At 38.7% G+C, this 18,326-nt stretch overlaps 1 protein-coding gene across 2 annotated transcripts; it reads left to right on the top strand.

Annotated features, from left to right (window-relative positions):
- Window positions 1-8,737: 8,737 nt before the first annotated feature.
- LOC126716740 (protein SEMI-ROLLED LEAF 2) lies at window positions 8,738-17,971 on the top strand. 2 transcript variants are annotated; one of them, XM_050417710.1, is made up of 20 exons: window positions 8,738-8,932; window positions 9,541-9,679; window positions 10,444-10,518; window positions 10,627-10,742; window positions 11,128-11,242; window positions 11,899-12,027; window positions 12,229-12,276; window positions 12,996-13,198; window positions 13,334-13,530; window positions 13,751-14,034; window positions 14,118-14,264; window positions 14,705-15,109; window positions 15,214-15,363; window positions 15,564-15,642; window positions 15,729-15,853; window positions 15,980-16,171; window positions 16,256-16,396; window positions 16,620-16,757; window positions 17,222-17,428; window positions 17,680-17,971. In XM_050417710.1, exons 2-20 carry the CDS (start codon window positions 9,545-9,547, stop codon window positions 17,794-17,796), a joined length of 3,003 nt encoding a protein of 1,000 aa, XP_050273667.1. In that variant the 5' UTR covers window positions 8,738-8,932; window positions 9,541-9,544; the 3' UTR covers window positions 17,797-17,971. The 2 variants fall into 2 exon arrangements, with proteins under 2 accessions (XP_050273667.1, XP_050273666.1); XM_050417709.1 differs by lacking the exon at window positions 8,738-8,932 and adding an exon at window positions 9,123-9,141.
- The last annotated feature ends 355 nt before the right edge of the window (window positions 17,972-18,326 follow it).

Here is an 18,326-nt window from a genome sequence, read left to right as displayed (position 1 = left end):
AAGAAGGGTTTTTTGCACTGCCGAGAATCTTTCTCATCATGAGATCACCTGGACCTAGAGGTCGCAGCTTAACATTGGCATCATACCCTTGCCTCAGCTTCTGGTGATAATAGGCCATATGAATCGTGGCTTTTTCCCTTCTTTCCTCGGCTAGGTCTAGACTTTTTCCCAATAACTCGTCGTTACTGTTTGGGGTAAACGAGTTAAACCTCAATGTGGGGAAGTTGTTCTCGATTGGGAGCACGGCCTCCGCCCCATAAGTCATCGAAAAGGGGGTCTCATTGGTTGAACGTCGCGGCGTTGTCCGATAGGTCCATAAGACGTGCGGGAGCTCTTCTACCCATCTCCCCTTTGCCTCATCCAGTCTTTTCTTCAGTCCGTTCACTATGACCTTGTTCACGGCCTCGACTTGCCCATTTCCTTGGGGGTATGCGGGGGTGGAATATCGATTAATGATCCCAAACTCGCGGCAATACTCCCTGAAGCTCTTACTATCGAATTGGAGACCATTGTCGGAAATGAGTGTACGTGGAGTTCCGAAGCGGGTGATAATGTTTTTCCAGATGAATTTCTGGGCATCCACATCCCTGATGTTGGCCAAAGGTTCAGCTTCCACCCATTTAGTGAAGTAATCGGTTCCGACTATTATGTATCGCTTGTTCCCCGCAGCTTTGGGGAAAGGTCCTACAATGTCAAGACCCCATTGTGCGAACGGCCATGGGCTAGAGAGTGGGTTGAGAACCCCTCCAGGTTGGTGGATATTCGGGGCAAATCTTTGGCACTGATCGCACTACTTAGCATATTCTTGGGCCTCTCTTTGCATGTTTGGCCACCAGTATCCTTGGGTGAGTGCCCTGTGCGCCAGCGACCTTCCTCCGGTGTGACTTCCACAAGTTCCCTCATGTAACTCTTCAAGTAGAGACTCGGACTCTTCTGGATGTACGCAGAGTAGGTACGGTCCAGAGTAGGAGCGCTGATATAGTTTGTGGTCTTCTGATAGCCAGAACCGAGGAGCGTTTCTACGTATCTTCTCGGCCTCTAGTTTTTCTTCTGGTAAGATATCGTCCTGGAGGAAATTCTTTATGGGGTCCATCCAGCTGGGACTCTGTCTGATCTGATGGACTTGGGCCGGGTTTCTGCTGGTGGGACTCGCCCTGACTAGATCTTCTACAAGGATCATTCGTGGCAGATTATGCGCCGAGGACGTGGCAAGAGTGGCCAGCAAGTCTGCATGAGTGTTTACACTTCTGGGAACATGCGTCAGATTGAATGACTCAAAACTCGCCTGCAGGCGTTTGACTTGTCCTAGATACTCTTGCATCCTAGCATCTCTGGCTTCCAGCTCACCCATCACTTGTCCGACGACCAACCTGGAGTCCGAGAATGCTTCTATTACTCTTCCGCCCAATCTTTGAACCATAGTCATCCCTTGAAGTAAGGCCTTGTATTCGGCTTCATTGTTCGTAGCCGAAAATCCGAGCCTCAGTGATTTTTCAATGGCGGCACCGTCTGGTGATATTAAAACTATCCCAACTCCAGATCCTCTCTGATTGGCCACGCCATCCATGAAGACCTTCCAATGCAAGGTTCCCCCTGCTGAAATTACGCTAACCGATTTTCCATCCATGTCTTTCTTCACGGTTACTGTTTCTATAGAGGGTTCAGCAAACTCCGCTACCAGGTCTGCGAGGACTTGACCTTTGATGGAGGATCTGGGCATATATTTAATATCAAAAGCTCCCAAAAGCGCACTCTACATGGCGATCCTTCCGGTGTAGTCAGCGCTTCGAAGTACTGCTCGGAGGGGAAGCTGTGTTAGAACGATGACTGTGTGCGCCTGAAAGTAGTGAGGGAGCTTCCGGGTGGCATGTACTACCGCCAGAATTGCCTTTTCTAGAGGTAGGTATCGCACCTCGGCCTTATGTAATGATTTGCTCACGTAGTACACCGGTCGCTGCACCCCATTATCATCCCGTATCAGTACCAGGCTTACAGCATGGGGAGCTACAGCGATGTACGCAAACAACACCTCGTCTGCCTCAGGGCTGGACATGATGGGGGGTCGTGACAGATATTCCTTAAGCTGCTGGAAGGCCCGAACGCAATCCTCCGACCATTCAAACCCTTTCCACTTATTTATCAGGAGGTAAAAGGGTCGACATCGATCCGCTGACCGCGATATGAACCGGTTTAATGCTGCAATCATGCCAGTGAGCTTTTGCACTTCCTTCGGATTTCGAGGAGCCTGTAGGCTGTTTATTGCTTTGATTTGATCGGGGCTTACTTCTATTCCCCTGTGGGTTACCATGTACCCTAAAAATCTCCCCGATCCGACCCCGAATGAACATTTGGAAGCATTCAACCGCAACCGGTGTTCCCTTAAGATAGCGAAGATTTTTTCGAGGTCTTTCACGTGCTCGGACACCCTTTTACTTTTTACAACCATATCTTCTATGTAAACCTCAATGATCTTGCCCAGTTGTGGTTCGAACATCCGGGTCATCATCCTTTGGTAGGTTGAGCCTGCGTTCTTCAGCCCAAACGGCATCACCTTATAGTAATAATTTCCGATGGGTGTCATGAAAGCCGTCTTCTCCTGGTCTTCTGGCGCAAGGGGGATCTGATGATAGCCCTGGAAGGCGTCCAGGAAGCTCATCCGAGGGTGACCCACGGTTGCATCCACCAACCTGTCGATTCGGGGTAGGGGGAATGGGTCCTTTGGGCACGCCTTGTTCAGGTCCGTGAAATCCACGCAGACCCTCCACTTCCCTGTCTTCTTCCTTACCACCACCGTGTTTGCCAACCATTCGGGGTAAAAGACTTCTTTAATAGCCCCTGCTTTTTTCAGTTTCGCCACCTCGTCTCTTACGGCACTAGCATGTTCCTTTGAAGGGCGTCGGGGTGGCTGCTTCTTCAGAGTGGAAGAGGGGTTAACGTTTAGGTGATGACAAATAAGGCTAGGATCAACTCCCGGGGCGTCGTAGGCGTCCCATGCAAACACGTCGACATTTCCTCTGAGAAATCTGACCAGTTCCTCTTTTTCTTGAGAAGGCAACTCAGAGCCGACCTGAAAAAACTTGTCCGGGTCGTTGTCGACAGCGATCTTATCTAAACTTTCACACCTTATCTCCTCAGCTAGCCCGTCCCCTTGCCTGGCCGAGGAGGCTGGTTGCTATGAGCTCTGTGGGGCCAAGGACTTGGCAACGGGTTTATGTAAGATGGCGGCAACCATACACTTCCTGGCTACGGCTTGATCTCCTCGGATCTCTTCTACTTGTCCTCTGGATGGGTACTTTACTTTTTGGTGGAGTGTGGAGGATACCGCTTCTAGGGCGTGGATCCATGGCCTGGCAACTATTGTGGTGTAGGGGGAGTAAGCGTCGACCACTATAAAATTTACCTCCACCACCTCCGACCCAGTCTGCACGGGTAGCCGGATCTGCCCTTTCGGTGTAATCATCATTCCTTCGAAGCTGAGAAGGGGGGAATCATAAGCTGCCAAATCTTCCGGCTTCAGGTTCAGCCCCTTGTATAGATCAGGGTACATTATCTCTATCGCACTTCCTGAGTCTACTAACACCCTTCTCACATCGAAGCCTCCAATTCTTAACGTAACCACCAAGGCATCGTCGTGAGGTTGAATAGTTCCCCTCTTATCCTCGTCCGAGAATCCCAGTATCAAAGAGCTTCGCTTTTTCGACCTTTTGGGTTCCCTATGCCCGTCCTCGGAGTGGAGCCGATCAATAGCCAGTACCCTGGGGATGGGTGGCCTAGTTCTTCCTGGCGCAGCGAGGATGACATGTATCGTTCCAGTAGGGGGTCTTAAGGACACATCCTTTCGAGACTCTGGTATTGCTTGACCGGGATGGCCGCTCGATGGGTGCAGAAGGTGACGTAGCTTCCCTTCTCGGACCAACTGATCTAAGTGATTCCATAAATTCCTGCAATCCTTGGTGGTATGCCCATGGTCCTGATGGTAGTGACAGTATAGGCCCTGGTTACGCTTGGAAGGGTCTCCGGCCATCTTTCCTGGCCATCTAAAATAGGGCTCGTTCCTTACTTTCTCCAGCACCTGTTGTACTGGCTCCCTGAACACGGCATTCACTGTTTGTGGGTTGCTCTGTCCAGCCTGCCGCGAGAAATCTCTCCTCGGCTGGCTAGGGTTATACCGTTCCGACCTAAAGTCATTCGCTTTGGGGGGAATGACCTTCTCCTTTCCCCTTCCTTGCAGCTGATCTTCCTCTACCCTTTTGTACTTGTCGATCCTATCCATCAACTGATGAACGTTGGCAACTGGTTTACCAGTGAGGGATTTCCTTAAGCCATGCTCGGTGGGGAGGCTGCTTTTAAACGTGCTGATAGCAACGTCGTCATGGTTGTCATCTAAGTCGTTATACACCTCCCAATATCTATCTGAGTATGCTTTTAGGGTTTTTCCTTCGTGCATGGATAAGGACAATAATGAACTAAGGGGTCGAGGGACTCTGGTGTTAGTGATAAAACGGGAGCAGAAAGCTTGAGTGAGCTGCTTGTAGGAGCCTATGGAATTTGTTTTCAAGCTGTTAAACCACCTCATCGCCATTGATCCCAAGCTGGATGGGAAGATTTTGCACATCAGGGCTTCATTTTACGAGTAGATTGCCATTTTCTGGTTAAACTGGCTCACATGCTCTACCGGGTCTGCTCGGCCGTTATAGATGGCGAACGCCGGTTGGTTGAAGCGTCGTGGCAGCTTAGCCCCTTCAATTCTATACGTGAAGGGTGATCTTGAAACCTGGTCCAGCGCCTTCTTCATAACATCATTCCCTGAACCCTTGCTGGATGGGTTCTCATATTTCCGTACAGGGCGTAGTTCCCTTTCGTAGGAAAATGTTTCACTTGGGGGGGTCCTTGACCTCCGTCGGTAACTCGCATCCTCCGCGTTAGAAGACTCATCTGAGTCAGAGGGGGATCGTTTTTGCCGCACACGTCGTAACTCCCTTTTCAGGTCATCTATCTCCCGCTGCATGGCCTGATGACTATTTCGCCTCTGGGACACGTGACTACCTGTCTGAGTGCGACTCTGGCTCGTCCGGATAGTATGCACACTTCCCTCATGATTCCCCCTGCCGCCTGGGTTGGTGGGGTTATTTTGCCTCTGGGACTCGGCGGGTTGTGTCTGTTGGGAGTTTGCCTAGTGAGAATTCTCCTGGTGTGGGTCTAGTTCTGCCATACTCAACCGTTGTGCTAGCTGATACTCTAGTTCTTCCCACAGACAGCGCCAATTGTAGTTGCACGATTTTCTTGGCCCAAACCCTTTTGATCAGGCTCTAGCCCAAGGCGCAACACACAATAAATACTTGTAGAGGATGGGTCAAAGAACTTAGCTTCAGTGAGCCTAGTCGGACTGAGGTATGGAGAATGTTTGTTGCAGATATAAAAACACCAGAATGGGTACTCCACAGAAGATTCTATTTCCTTAGTGATGAATACAGTTTTTTCCCTCCCTCTCTTTGAGGGACTCCCTTACATTATATAGCTCTCTCATTTTTATCTGAACCTTACACTTGTTGATCATCTAAGCCCCTACTTGAGCACCTGTTTTATCAGACACCTTTATCACTCCCTTGTGAGTTGCAGTGGCCAAGATAGTACTGTTCAGGGGTCTTTTCCTCATTAATGCGGCCAAGAGGGTGGTTGTGACACATTTAATGTGGCGATAGCAGCTTTTCATGAGATATTTTGGGTTTTATTATTTTTTATATGCTTGGAGGATGAGTTGCAGTGGTTTGGGCGAGCTTTTGGTCTGGACTTCGTAGTGTCCGAGGAGACGTTACTCCTCGGACAGGTTTCTTTTACCGCAGTTGGGCTTGAATAATGTTCTGGCTAGGACTTCTCCTCGGACGCGACGCTTCTCGGACGGGCCTGTATTTAACTAGCCCATCATTTTGGGCCGGGCCCCACATGACTTATTATAGAAATGAAACTGATTATTGATTATCAAAGAAAAAATAAATATAAAGAATTTGTAAGTTTTATGAAAAAGACCTATACATGTCCTTGAGCAATTAATCATAGGTCACAACAACATACCCCACATTAATTGAAATATTAAATTGTGATTGTGCTGCTAATTATTTGCGAAAAAAGTGTATTTGAATGAGTTTATTTTATTTGAAAGATAAATTATATACAAATACAACTATATTTAATTAATATAATAAACAAGCCTTTATAAGTCGGTGATAAAAATAAGTTGTGATTTTAAATTAAAACAAAAGGTTCTTAAAACTTTTAGTTAAAAAAAACAATTGATATTGACTTATTATAGACAAAGAAATAAATTCTTAATAAAGAAAAAAGAAATATAAAGAATTTGTACGTATATGTAAACAGAATTATGAAAATGACCTATATAGTGTCCTCGAGCAATTAATCATTAGATCACAATACTATACCCCACTAGACATTTATAATAGTAGTTCCATTTAGGTACTGTTCATAGAGAAGCAACCACCAACTTCTAACTATTTTGTGATTTATATCCACTTTCTTCTAATTATTTACTTTGTTTTTGTTTTGATAAGCTGTCCAACACCTTCTCCAATGTCCAAACAATGCCTTGTGAAAGTAACCAATGGGTTGTGAACTACTTGGACGTTTGTGTTTGTCATTTGTTGGTGATTCCAATAACATTAAGATACTTCTAAACATTGGTCTCAGATTTCATAACATGGGCATTTGCCTAGATCTGGTTCTCAATACTTTATTACAAAAGGATAAAGAAGGAGATCATGTCATTCTCACTCGCCTGTATCTCTCATGGACATGGTCCTGGTTGTGATGTCTAAGTTTGGCTCTAGTTATTACCACCGTGAATCAAAAAGAAAAGTTGTACTAATTAATATATAAGATTAGTTGGATGTCATACTCATTCACTCACAATTGCTAAATTGGTCAAATAACCAAGTGTTATTAACAAAAAGAAAAGAAAAGAAAAGAAGGTGATGTTAGTAGTGGCTCATGTTAAGAAATAGTAAAAATTTGTCAACTCAATTATTATGAAAAATGTTTAAAATTTTGTATATGTAACATTGCTCATGACTCGTGAGGTAATTATTACCCAATGACATCTTAAAAAAACATTTAGAAAATCATCCCATATATATATTATTATTATTAGTCCTACAATTGTGTAGAATTCATATATTACAAGAAGGTTGATGCATTTTCCGAATGCAAAACGTTCTTATGGTTGGGTTTTATTTAACACACAAAATGTTTTATTTTCCATTGATTTCTTTAGGTTGATTGTACGGTGAGAACTAAAAATTTCACTTTTTTTTAATTGATAATTTGATAATTAGGGGTTGAACTTGACCATTTAATATCTTCATTGAAAACACCAAAAAATGCATGTTGAGCTACATGACTATTGATAAAAAATTCACTTAATGTACGTTTGGCAAAAATTATTTTTTGTCAACTTATTTTATTATTCAATTTATTTTTGGTATTATTCTTAGGTCTTACTACATATTTTGGTATTATTCAAGAGTTTTACTGTACTATTTCAGCTAAATTTTACCTTTATCTATAGTAATTTTAGTAAAAAAATAACAAATAGCTTTCTTTATCATAATGCCCTCTTAGACTGAACCCTTAATTTGTAATTTTACTGAACCCTTAATTTGTAACATGATAATGAAGTAGATTATAATAATAACAAATAGCTTTCTTTATCATAATGAGTGACAAATAGTTTTATTTATCATAATGAAGTAGATTATAATAATGACAAATAGTTTTCTTTATCTTACTTAATTTGCAAAACAAGGAACTATTTATTTGCCCAATCAGCCACCAAAAAAAATAAGTAAATAAAAAAAGAAAGAAAATAAAGAGGCAAATCTCATTTACTAGTTGGAAGTTGGAACTTATAGACGTCGTCTCGTTAAGTTTTGAACTTCCTATCTCTTTTAACTTCGATTTCATAAAAAATTAATTGTTCCAAAATCACACAAAAAGTACTATTAAACTAATTTAATTTTTGGAAAATTATAGACGAAATTACATCTCCTCCTTAATTGAGGTTTATGATTATGAATGAATTACGTTGCCATATTTAAGGTTTGTGAATAAATAATACTCCCTTTAAAGATATATATAATTAATATGAGTATGATTTGTTATGTTTAAAGTAATTTCACTTTTATTTAAGTTCATCACTTATATTATTTTTATTATGCATTAATCACAATAATTATATCAACAGTTAAAAAAAAAAAAAGTTAAGTAAATATTGTGTCTTTATGAAAAAAAAACTTTAGAAAAATTCCATAGAAGCACTAATTAATAAAGCCTTTTCGATTTTGGTAGGCAAAAAGCCATTCACAATTTAAAATCAAACTTTATTTTTTTATAACAATTTAAAAATCAAACTAAACACTACGGTTTTATTTTATTTTATTGTGGATTGGTGCTCACTATGATTGCAAAGTTGAGTTCACACCAGCTACTCATGCAATCCCTCCAAAAGAGTTCAAAAATTCTAAGCCAAGTTTTATATCCTTTTTCCACAACACAAAAAACTTGGAGTGGTGGTTTTACTTTTTCAGTTTTCCAAGTTCTGACACACAAACCCCTTTAACTCAACAGCTGTTGTAGTTGCTGTTGTTGCCCATCCTTAATTTTACTCACTTTTTCAGCTAATAAATACGCACAGTAAAAGAGTTACTGACACAAAGCACGTGATCAGTGATCTATCATTCTAGCTCTCTCTCTCTCTCCCCATGTTGTTTGATTTGTCTTAATCCACGCGCCATTTGCTCTCTCTCTTTCACTTTCGTTTGTTCATTATACTACACCATTTTGTTTCACACTCTCTCTTTGAACAAAAACCCAGTTGGAGTTTTATAGTTTCAAACCGCCAGATCTGTCTCTACAGTGCTAGGTACGTGTAGTTCATGTTTTCTCTATGCTTTTCACTCCAATGGGTGTTCTGGGTTTTGCTAAAGATAGGATTTTTTTTATCAGTTTTTATTTGGGCTTTTCTAGTTGGGTTTTTAATCTAGGAAAGTTATGAATTTTCTCTGTTAAGTGCTTCACATTTGGTTCCGGGTGCTTCTGAAAACGCTTTTAGCTGGTGTAACTTTGGAATATGTATGATTCATGTTTGTTCTCATGTTCTTGTGTAGCTTCAGATGTTTTGGTTAATTCATTTATTTTGTGTTGGTGATTTTACCTCTCTTTTCTTCATTCTTGTTTTGGCCTTTTTTGGGGGTTTATAATTTATATCTCTGGAAATGTGTAGCTCAATGTTTGTCCTTTACAGCCCCAATGGCTGCCAACTTCATTTGTTTTTTGCATTTCTTGTTGGGTTGTTTCTTTTTTCTCTTTTTTGTTAATAAAAAAGAAAACTTTCAGTTTCTGGGAATGTGCTAATTTATCTTTGTTTTGTGTTCCACTAAGCTTTTCTGCTGGACTAGTGGGTTAATATTTGCTTGGGGTTTTTGACTATTTTTTTCCTTATGTTTTTGTTTGTCTTAAAAAAATTTGCAGGAAAATGGGGTTAATCTCCAGAAAGATTTTCCCAGCATGTGAGAGCATGTGTGTTTGTTGTCCTGCTTTGAGATCAAGCTCTCGACAACCCGTTAAGCGTTACAAAAAACTGCTTGCAGAGATCTTTCCTAAGTCTCTTGTGAGTATCTTTTTCTGATCTGTTGCCTAAATGTGTTAATTTTTTAGTATTCTTATGGTTTAATTTCTGATACTCTAATATAAGCCTCTAAGGTGCTATGTGAATGTTGTGGTTGAACTAACAGACATCCAAGGTAGCTAAGCCTTGATTAAGATTAAATCTAACTAGGGGTTGTCAATGTGACTATTAGATTATGTAGTACAAGTGTCGCTGTGGCTTATGCTCTTATTTAACAAAAGTTAGTTGTAGTGCCATTATATTCCCATGACTAGGACAATATGCTTCCTTCTTTGAAGCAAAGAATATGCATGTCTTTTTCGCATATCACCCTTGGAATGGCTTTTTAAAAAAGAAAAGCTGGCCTTGTCCTTCGCTGCCATTTGTTTGTTTTGGAATGCTAGCCCTCTGAATGGATCATTGGATCTCAGAATAGGATTTGAAACTGGTTAATATGCTTAAGAATGATGCTAGTCTTTGAAGCAAATATGTGCGTTGTCTCATCCTTGTGTGACATAAATGTGTCTATATTTTATCTTTCATTATCCTTCTTTCCACAAGTTTTTCTTTTTTGTTTGGTCAAAGAAAGCTTGAGTCTTTAGTCCTACTCTATCATAGTTATATAGGAAATTAAATTGAGTTTAAGTATTATGATTTTGGTACTTAGCTACTTAATGTGTTTCTTAATAGATATTTTGCCTGGACATTTAGTCTATTTACTATTTCCACCTATCAGTAACTAAAAAAATGATCAAAATATATGGCAGGATGGCCCTCCAAATGAAAGAAAAATTGTTAAGTTATGTGAATATGCTGCAAAAAACCCAGTTCGGATCCCTAAGGTATGGTCCCTAAATTTGTTGTTCTACTTGTGTGTCTCCCAGTAAAAGTGACTTTCATTGAAATTAGTGAGCCCAGTGCTGAATATTTTTGGTACTTTTTTTAAACAGATAGCGAAGTATCTTGAAGAAAGGTGCTACAAAGAACTGCGAGTTGAACACATCAAGTTCATCAATATTGTTACAGAGGCCTACAATAAGTTGCTTTGTATTTGTAAGAAACAGATGTAAGCACCTTTTTTTTTTTTTTTTTTTTCATATTATTGCTGAACTTATATAGATTATTTAGCACCTAAGTTGATTTATTATACTTTTACAAATAAACAGCTCATTTGTAGCCAATATATGTGTATGATTAGCAAATAAACTCTTTATATTTTGCATTCCACAGACCGTTGTTTTCTAAAACTTTGTATATTCTATTTCACTTACTGATATTTGATGTATCCAGTATATGATATTTCACTGAGAGGTTTACTGCATGTTGCTTTTCCATGGAGTGCTTTGAGTTGTTTTAGGGAGTCTATCGAATTAATATTTTAAACATTTAAGTATGATAAATTGTTTTGCATGAATATTCCTTATTATATATTTTTATAAACTTCAATGCAGGGCATATTTTGCTGTTAGTCTGCTGAATGTGGTTACTGAACTTTTGGATAACTCTAAGCAAGATGCTATGCGTATACTTGGATGCCAAACCTTAACAAGGTTCATCTACAGTCAGGTGAGTTTGGAAATAACTTTAACCTTTATTTTTTTTGTAAGTACCATCAAAATATGGCAAACAGGGAACTAAATTTTTATATACACTTTGATGGACATTAAGAAACATGGAGCTCATCCAGCTTCCTGGACATACAGACACTCCCTATGCTATGACCGAAAACAGAATTAAACTAGGAAAAAAAATCTTTAACATGATATGGCTAAGGATTCACATCTTAATATGCACATGTAGCTCATGGTCCATTACGTTTATTTCTTTGAGCTTTATGTTAAAGATTATTTGGACTATCAGAGATGAAAATTCAAAGATGGGTGAGAGTATAGATTAGCATTTTCATCTCAAGTTTTCTATGAAAATACATCTGGAATATATAAATATATAATGTTATTATGTAGATTTTAACAGAGGTATGGGCATGCACACCTCATTTGAAAACAACAGCAGTATCTCTTTAGGTAATAGGTCAATGGTCAATGTGCCCAGCAAAAACTATAGAATAAGAAAAGATTTTGATGTAAAAGGATTTTGATAGATGTACGAGTTTTGTCCATAGATTGGATGCATATTCTTATGTTAGTATTTATTTATTTGTTTTTGTAGTATTTTTGTTATATTCTTTCATATTTTTGGCTGTTGACCTGATGTATGAACAGGCAGATGGCACTTATGCACATAACATTGAAAAGTTGGTTCGAAAAGTATGCGCTCTGGCTCGTGAGAAAGGGGAAGAACATCAAAGCCCCTGCTTAAGGGCATCAAGCTTGCAGTGCCTATCAGCCATGGTAGTTTTATGATTTGATGTTTTTCTTTGTTGTTTCTTATTAAATGGATTCAGAAAGACAATCTTTTAGAAAGTCAAAATCCAACAGTTTTTAGTATTTGTTTCCAATTATGTCTCATTTAGTAACTTTTAAATATGTAATTGCTAATCACACCAATGTTTTAGCTGGAAGATTGGTTATTTGATATGTCTTCCTTGGCAGGTGTGGTTTATGGCACAGTTCTCACATATTTTTGCGGATTTTGATGAGGTTAGTTTTTCTTTTGAGTTACTTTTTTTGAAGCTATTTAATGATTCTATGGAATCTGTTAGATTCTACAAATGTTGGCGGACATTTATGCATAATATTAACATTCAAGCACTGATTTTTTTTTTTCAATGGTGTTTTAACAGAAGGGGTTGCTGTTTAATTGATTGATGTCATGACAGTAACCAAAGAAATTTTAATCTGGTGATGTGTTGAAAATTTTTTAAGTCCTTGTATTTTTAAACAACAATTATATGAAAAAAAGGAAAACTAAGTGGCATTTAAAACTCAAGGGACTCCTTTTAAGTTCCCTATGAGATGAGAACCAGTCAATTTTTGTTTTTATGAATATCTTGATGCCTTTGTGTAAAAATAAACATATTTTGATGAACTTCCAAAGCAGTGGATAGAGAAATTATATGGAATCTCTTAAAGTTATGTTCCATATTATTCCCTTCCTCCTGCCCAAACAATCTGTTAGAACTCTTCTAATTATTGTATTAATTGTATGAACTATGAAGCAATATGTGCATGGTCCACTGTCATTGATATGACTAACTTATAAGAGAATTGGTCTAGTACAAAATTCTGCAACCTTCAGTTTTGCCTATCCCTTGTTATTATGTGGCGCTCCTCTGTTTATTTTACCAGAATGTGGCATTCCTCTTTGGGGTAGTAATTTTGGTGTTGGCTTACAATTTGTTGATATATCCACACCGCAGATTGTACATGTCACTTTAGATAACTATGAGCCTGATACTCATAATGATGGTGATGTTGAGAGAGGGGAGCCACATCATAATTGGGTGGATGAAGTTGTTAGATGTGAGGGCAGAGGTGGTGCAGTTGCAAGTTGCGATACTAGCCCTAGCTGCATGAACTTGAGGCCAAGACCAGAAAAGAAGGATCCTTCTCTTTTGACAAGGTAGTAGTTACTCAAAGCCTAGGATTGAGAAATTTTTAGGCCATATGAGAGTACTGGCAACTTATGTTGATGCAGTATCACAATTTTCTTTGTTTTAATTATTTCCTTTTTAATACTTTCTTGCCTTTGTTATAGAGAGGAGATTGAGATGCCAAAAGTATGGGCACAAATATGCATCCAAAGAATGGCTGAATTAGCCAAGGAGAGTTCAACAATGCGCAGGGTACTTGATCCGATGTTTGGTTATTTTGATTCTGGACGTCACTGGGTGCCTCAGCAGGGGCTGGCTATAATGGTTTTGTCCGATGTGTTGTATTTCATGGACAGTTCAGGTATATTGAGCCCTCTTAGACTTCTTCCTCAATGCGTGTGACTTTGTTATACTACTGTAATTCAATATGTAACCTTGAGTGGATGACTTATTTTTTTTACCTTCTCTCCTCTACTTTCAAAGAGTAGGTTGCCAAATATTTGTTAGTGCAATACATATTTGTATGGTACTTTAATCCCTATGTTGGGACAGTATTTTGCTAATGCTTACTCTCATTCCAGGGAATCAGCAGTTGATTTTAGCTTCTTTGATCCGTCATCTAGACCACAAAAATGTTGCACATGATCCACAGCTCAAGTCTTATGTCATTCAAGTGGCTACTGCTTTAGCTAGGCAAATTAGATCAGGAGTTGTGCTGGCAGAAATTGGATTTGTCTGTGACCTATGCAGGCATCTGAGAAAAAGTCTTCAAGCCACAGTTGAATCAGTTGGTGAGCAAGAGTCAAACTCGAATATATTACTGCAGAATTCCATTGAAGGCTGTCTGCTTGAAATTGCAAAAGGGGTAAGTTTGATACTTCTTTGGTGTATGGTTGTTGCTTTCTATTGTGCTTTCAGTTTAAATGAGTGTGTTCTGGTCTATTCTAGATTGGTGATGCACGGCCGCTATTTGACCTGATGGCTATAACCCTGGAGAAGTTGCCATCTGCAGCTGTTGCCAGGGCAACCATTGGATCATTAATGATTCTTGCTCATGTGATCTCAGTGGCATCAGTCTCTTCACGGTCTCAGCAGGTTAGAGGAGTTTGATATAAATTGAATATCCTTTCCCAAGGATTTCTTTGCACTGCTCCCTTGTATCATATTATTTCCTTTAAAAGTACTTTTATATGGTATTGTTGGTTGTTGTCCTATAAAAAAAAATGGTATTGTTGGTTGTTGTCCTATAAAAAAAAAATGGTATTGTTGGTTGTTGTATTCTGTATCTCATACTTTTGAAACAAAAATACATTGATAAGATAGTTATTAATGTAACTTCCACAAAATAACGTCTTTATGGATTCAAAATAACCCCTATACAACTTGTTTGAAGGTTTTAATTCTAACGTGTTTTATGTGTTGTGTTAGAAAGCTACATATTCAGAAAGTGACTGAAGGCTTTTACAATGTTAAATTGAAGTACATTTTTGCATACAGGCTCACCTTGTTAAATTATTTCAAATATTTTCATGTAGGTCTTTCCAGAAACCCTTCTTATCCAATTGTTGAAAGTGATGTTACACCCAGATGTTGAGGCACGAGTTGGAGCACATCATATATTTTCCGCTCTTCTAATTCCCAGCTCTAATCATCCCCGACATGAAGTTGCTTCTCTGAGAAGTGGTTTTTTATACCAACCAAGAAGATGGCACTCAAATACTGCATCTGCATCAATTACAGCTCTACTTGAAAAGCTCCGGAGAGAAAAAGATGGCATCAAAGCAGAAGAGCGTGGGAATAGTGTTCATGATGATTTTAAAGAAAGGGACATTGCAGAAGAAGACTGGAAGCAAGGCCGTGTTCGCAAAAATTCTCCTAACTTTTACAAAATTAGCTCTATTATCGACAGGACAGCTGGGGCAACCAGCCTGTCTGAGGCTGTAAGTAGAATGTTCATTTCCATAAATGGTTTAATTTGTGTGCTGTTGTAGTACTTATTTGGTTTGACAAGATTTATATAAACTTTTGTCTATGATTGGCTCAGGAACCACATATTATGAAGTTTAGTGAGGATCAAGTAGCACAGTTGCTATCTGCCTTTTGGATGCAAGCCAATCTTCCAGATAATTTACCTTCAAATTTTGAAGCTATAGCACATTCTTTTGTTTTAACACTTATTTCTTCAGGCTTAAAGGTGAAAGTTCATCAATAAACACAGTGTCTGCTTTCTTATTCTTTCCTCAATTTTTTTTTCTTCCCCTTTTTCATTTCTGTTGCTTCATGTTGTCATGTTTACTTGACTCATCAGACTGACCATGCTGAGCATAAATTGAATGATGGGCTTGGTTTGCATACTTTAGTCACTTTTGATATCTAAAACTTACAATGCTGCAGAACCCAAACGACAGCCTTGTGGTCCGATTCTTTCAGCTTCCCCTGTCTCTCAGGAATATATCCTTGGATCCTAACAATGGTATGTCTAAGCAGTAGAAATTCAAAACAGCCTTTAAATTTTGGAGAATTTACAAATGTTTAACTGATGTGTTTCTCTCTATGCAGGGGTGTTGTCTCCAGCATGCCAAAGATCTATTTTTGTATTATCAACAGGCATGTTGATGTTTGCTGCAAAGATATATCACATTCCTGATCTGAATGATTTGCTCAAGTCATTAGTTCCATGTGATGTGAGTTCTGATTGCAGTATGTGTGTGTGGGTGGGAATGTTAGGGTAGTCTCTGATGCTCACAGTAGAATCAAAACTTCTGATTTTGATAGTTTTCTTAACAAAAAAATGTCTTCTACAAGTTCAGGTTGATCCGTATCTGGGTATTAGCAATGACCTTCAAGTATATGTAAGGCCTCAGATGGATATCAGAGGATATGGATCTGTTACTGATAATCAACTCGCTACATCATTGCTCCTGGAGTTGAGGAACAAGATATATGAATCTGAAAATATCATAATGGACATTTTAGTTCAGAATCTGTCTAGCATTACTGAGGTATGGCATATTATCAATGGACTAGGCTTTTGCTGACTTAGTAATCTCTCTCTGTCTCTGATTTGTCTGTTTCTGCTTGTTAAGGTGGCTGCAGATGACCTGACTAAGCAACTGTCAGAATCATTCACACCTGATGATGCATTCATGTTTGGTCCACGATCAATACTTGAATTCGACCACAGTCAAACAGTTTCCCATTCCAAGGAATCATTGTCCTTTGATGGGGTATGCTCTTTATCATCACTGTTTCCAGTTAATAACCTTGTATGGAGTTCATTACATTCTGACAAACTGTCTTTTTCTTAATTGGGAAAAAGATGACAATTGTTAACAACGATTTAGTCATTTAGCTGTTCAACAGCCCAACCTGCCTCAGACCTGCCTCAGCTCATCAAACAATATGTTTGTGCTACATAACTATTGGCCTTGCTTGTTGCTTATGATGCAGGATTATCCAACAAATTCATTAGTTGAGGATGATGCAATAAGTGAAGCATCTGTTGCAGACATCTCTCGCTTCATCCCCAGAATGCCGCCTTCTCCATGTGTGCCCCATGTTATCAGCATTGGACAGCTACTGGAATCGGTAACCTCTATTATGACAAGCATATATATATGCCAATGATGAAACAAGATTACCAAATTAACTTAATTTCTATAAGATTTTTTATCCAAGAGAAAAATAGTCTGATAAAAAAGGAGCAAACTTATAAGAAAGGCTAAAGTTATTTATGTATCTTTATTACTTTATTAACCTAGAGCAATGTAGTGAAATTTTTTGGAAATGTTCTTGTCTGTTGCAGTGCACCTACCTAGTTAAATGTGCTTTTGTAGATTAGGCAAGAATATAAACTAAGTTGTATGTACTTATCAAAAAAAAAAAAAAAAACTAAGTTGTATGTGTCATTCCAATATATCAGCATTCATTCAAGAGTTAGAATGATTGTTCTTGTTGGTTAGAAACAGTGTGTGCGCTTCTTTCTTATCCATCATGGCATCTATATCTCTCTATGCAAATAATTTGTAAGCGCTAAAGTGTGTTGTTTTCAGGCACTTGAGGTAGCTGGGCAAGTGGTAGGAACGTCTGTGACTACATCACCCCTACCATACAATACCATGGCTAGCCAGTGTGAAGCACTTGGCACAGGCACAAGGAAGAAACTCTCCAATTGGTTGGCACATGAAAATCACCAAAGTAGACTAGTTGACAAATTATCTCCAGCGTTTCCTGCAGATGGACACTTAGCACTCAAAAGGGTCAGCCTTCTATTCATTTTATTAATTGCCTTGTTTTTTTCACACATTCCACTAGGCTGTTAAAATGAATTTTCAGTTGAAACAGTACGGCTTCTAGGAATTGAAAGTAAAGGTTATCCTATTCTAGCAGTCATGTTGTTTGGGTTAAGAGAATCTTGTAAATAACTAAGTATTAATAATTTGACCTTTGTATGCATATTTTGTCAATTATTTATGCGTAATCTTGACTATTATCTATTCTGTTTATGTAGTTAACAAGTATCGATCATCGTGCTCAGGGAGCTGTGTTGCCACAGGACCCATGGTTGTCTATGAGGCTGCCTCCTGCCAGCCCCTTTGACAACTTCCTCAAGGCAGCTGGGTGTTAGAAGAGAAGCCACATTCTGTCTATTTAGTGCTAACTATCTTGTAAAGTCTTTTCTAGTAAGTAATTAGGATTAGCTGCTTAACCTTTAATTTGAACTTATTTGTGGGCTTCAATGCCAGCTTACCATGTCTTCTTTGTACTTAAATGTAGTGCTAGGAACAGCATAGCTTGCAGAATTCAGCTCTCTCTCACTCTCTCATATTATACCATGGTCCCTAATTTTTTTCAAAGTTTAAAAATGACAGATTAAAAGATCAGCTAGGCAAAAGTACAACCAAGTAAAATTTAAGAAGTTAAAGTTCTTTTTTTATTTTTTTTTATTTGCTAACTAAAAGTAAAGTTAAACTTAAATGGAAAACAAGATTTATATCTTTTTAAAATCTCACAGTTTCTAAGTATAATTATACTTCTACACAACATAATTATTAAATGAAACAAACCATTGAAAAAATTCATTCAATCACAATAAAATAATTAATAATCTAGTTTAGACCCTTTTGTTAAATATGCTGCGGAATTATTAATATCGAT

This window comes from Quercus robur, chromosome 3, assembly GCF_932294415.1.
Source record: "Quercus robur chromosome 3, dhQueRobu3.1, whole genome shotgun sequence".
Lineage (NCBI taxonomy): Eukaryota > Viridiplantae > Streptophyta > Magnoliopsida > Fagales > Fagaceae > Quercus > Quercus robur.
Note: the sequence above shows the minus strand (reverse complement) of the source record. Positions and strands in the feature narration are given on the sequence as shown.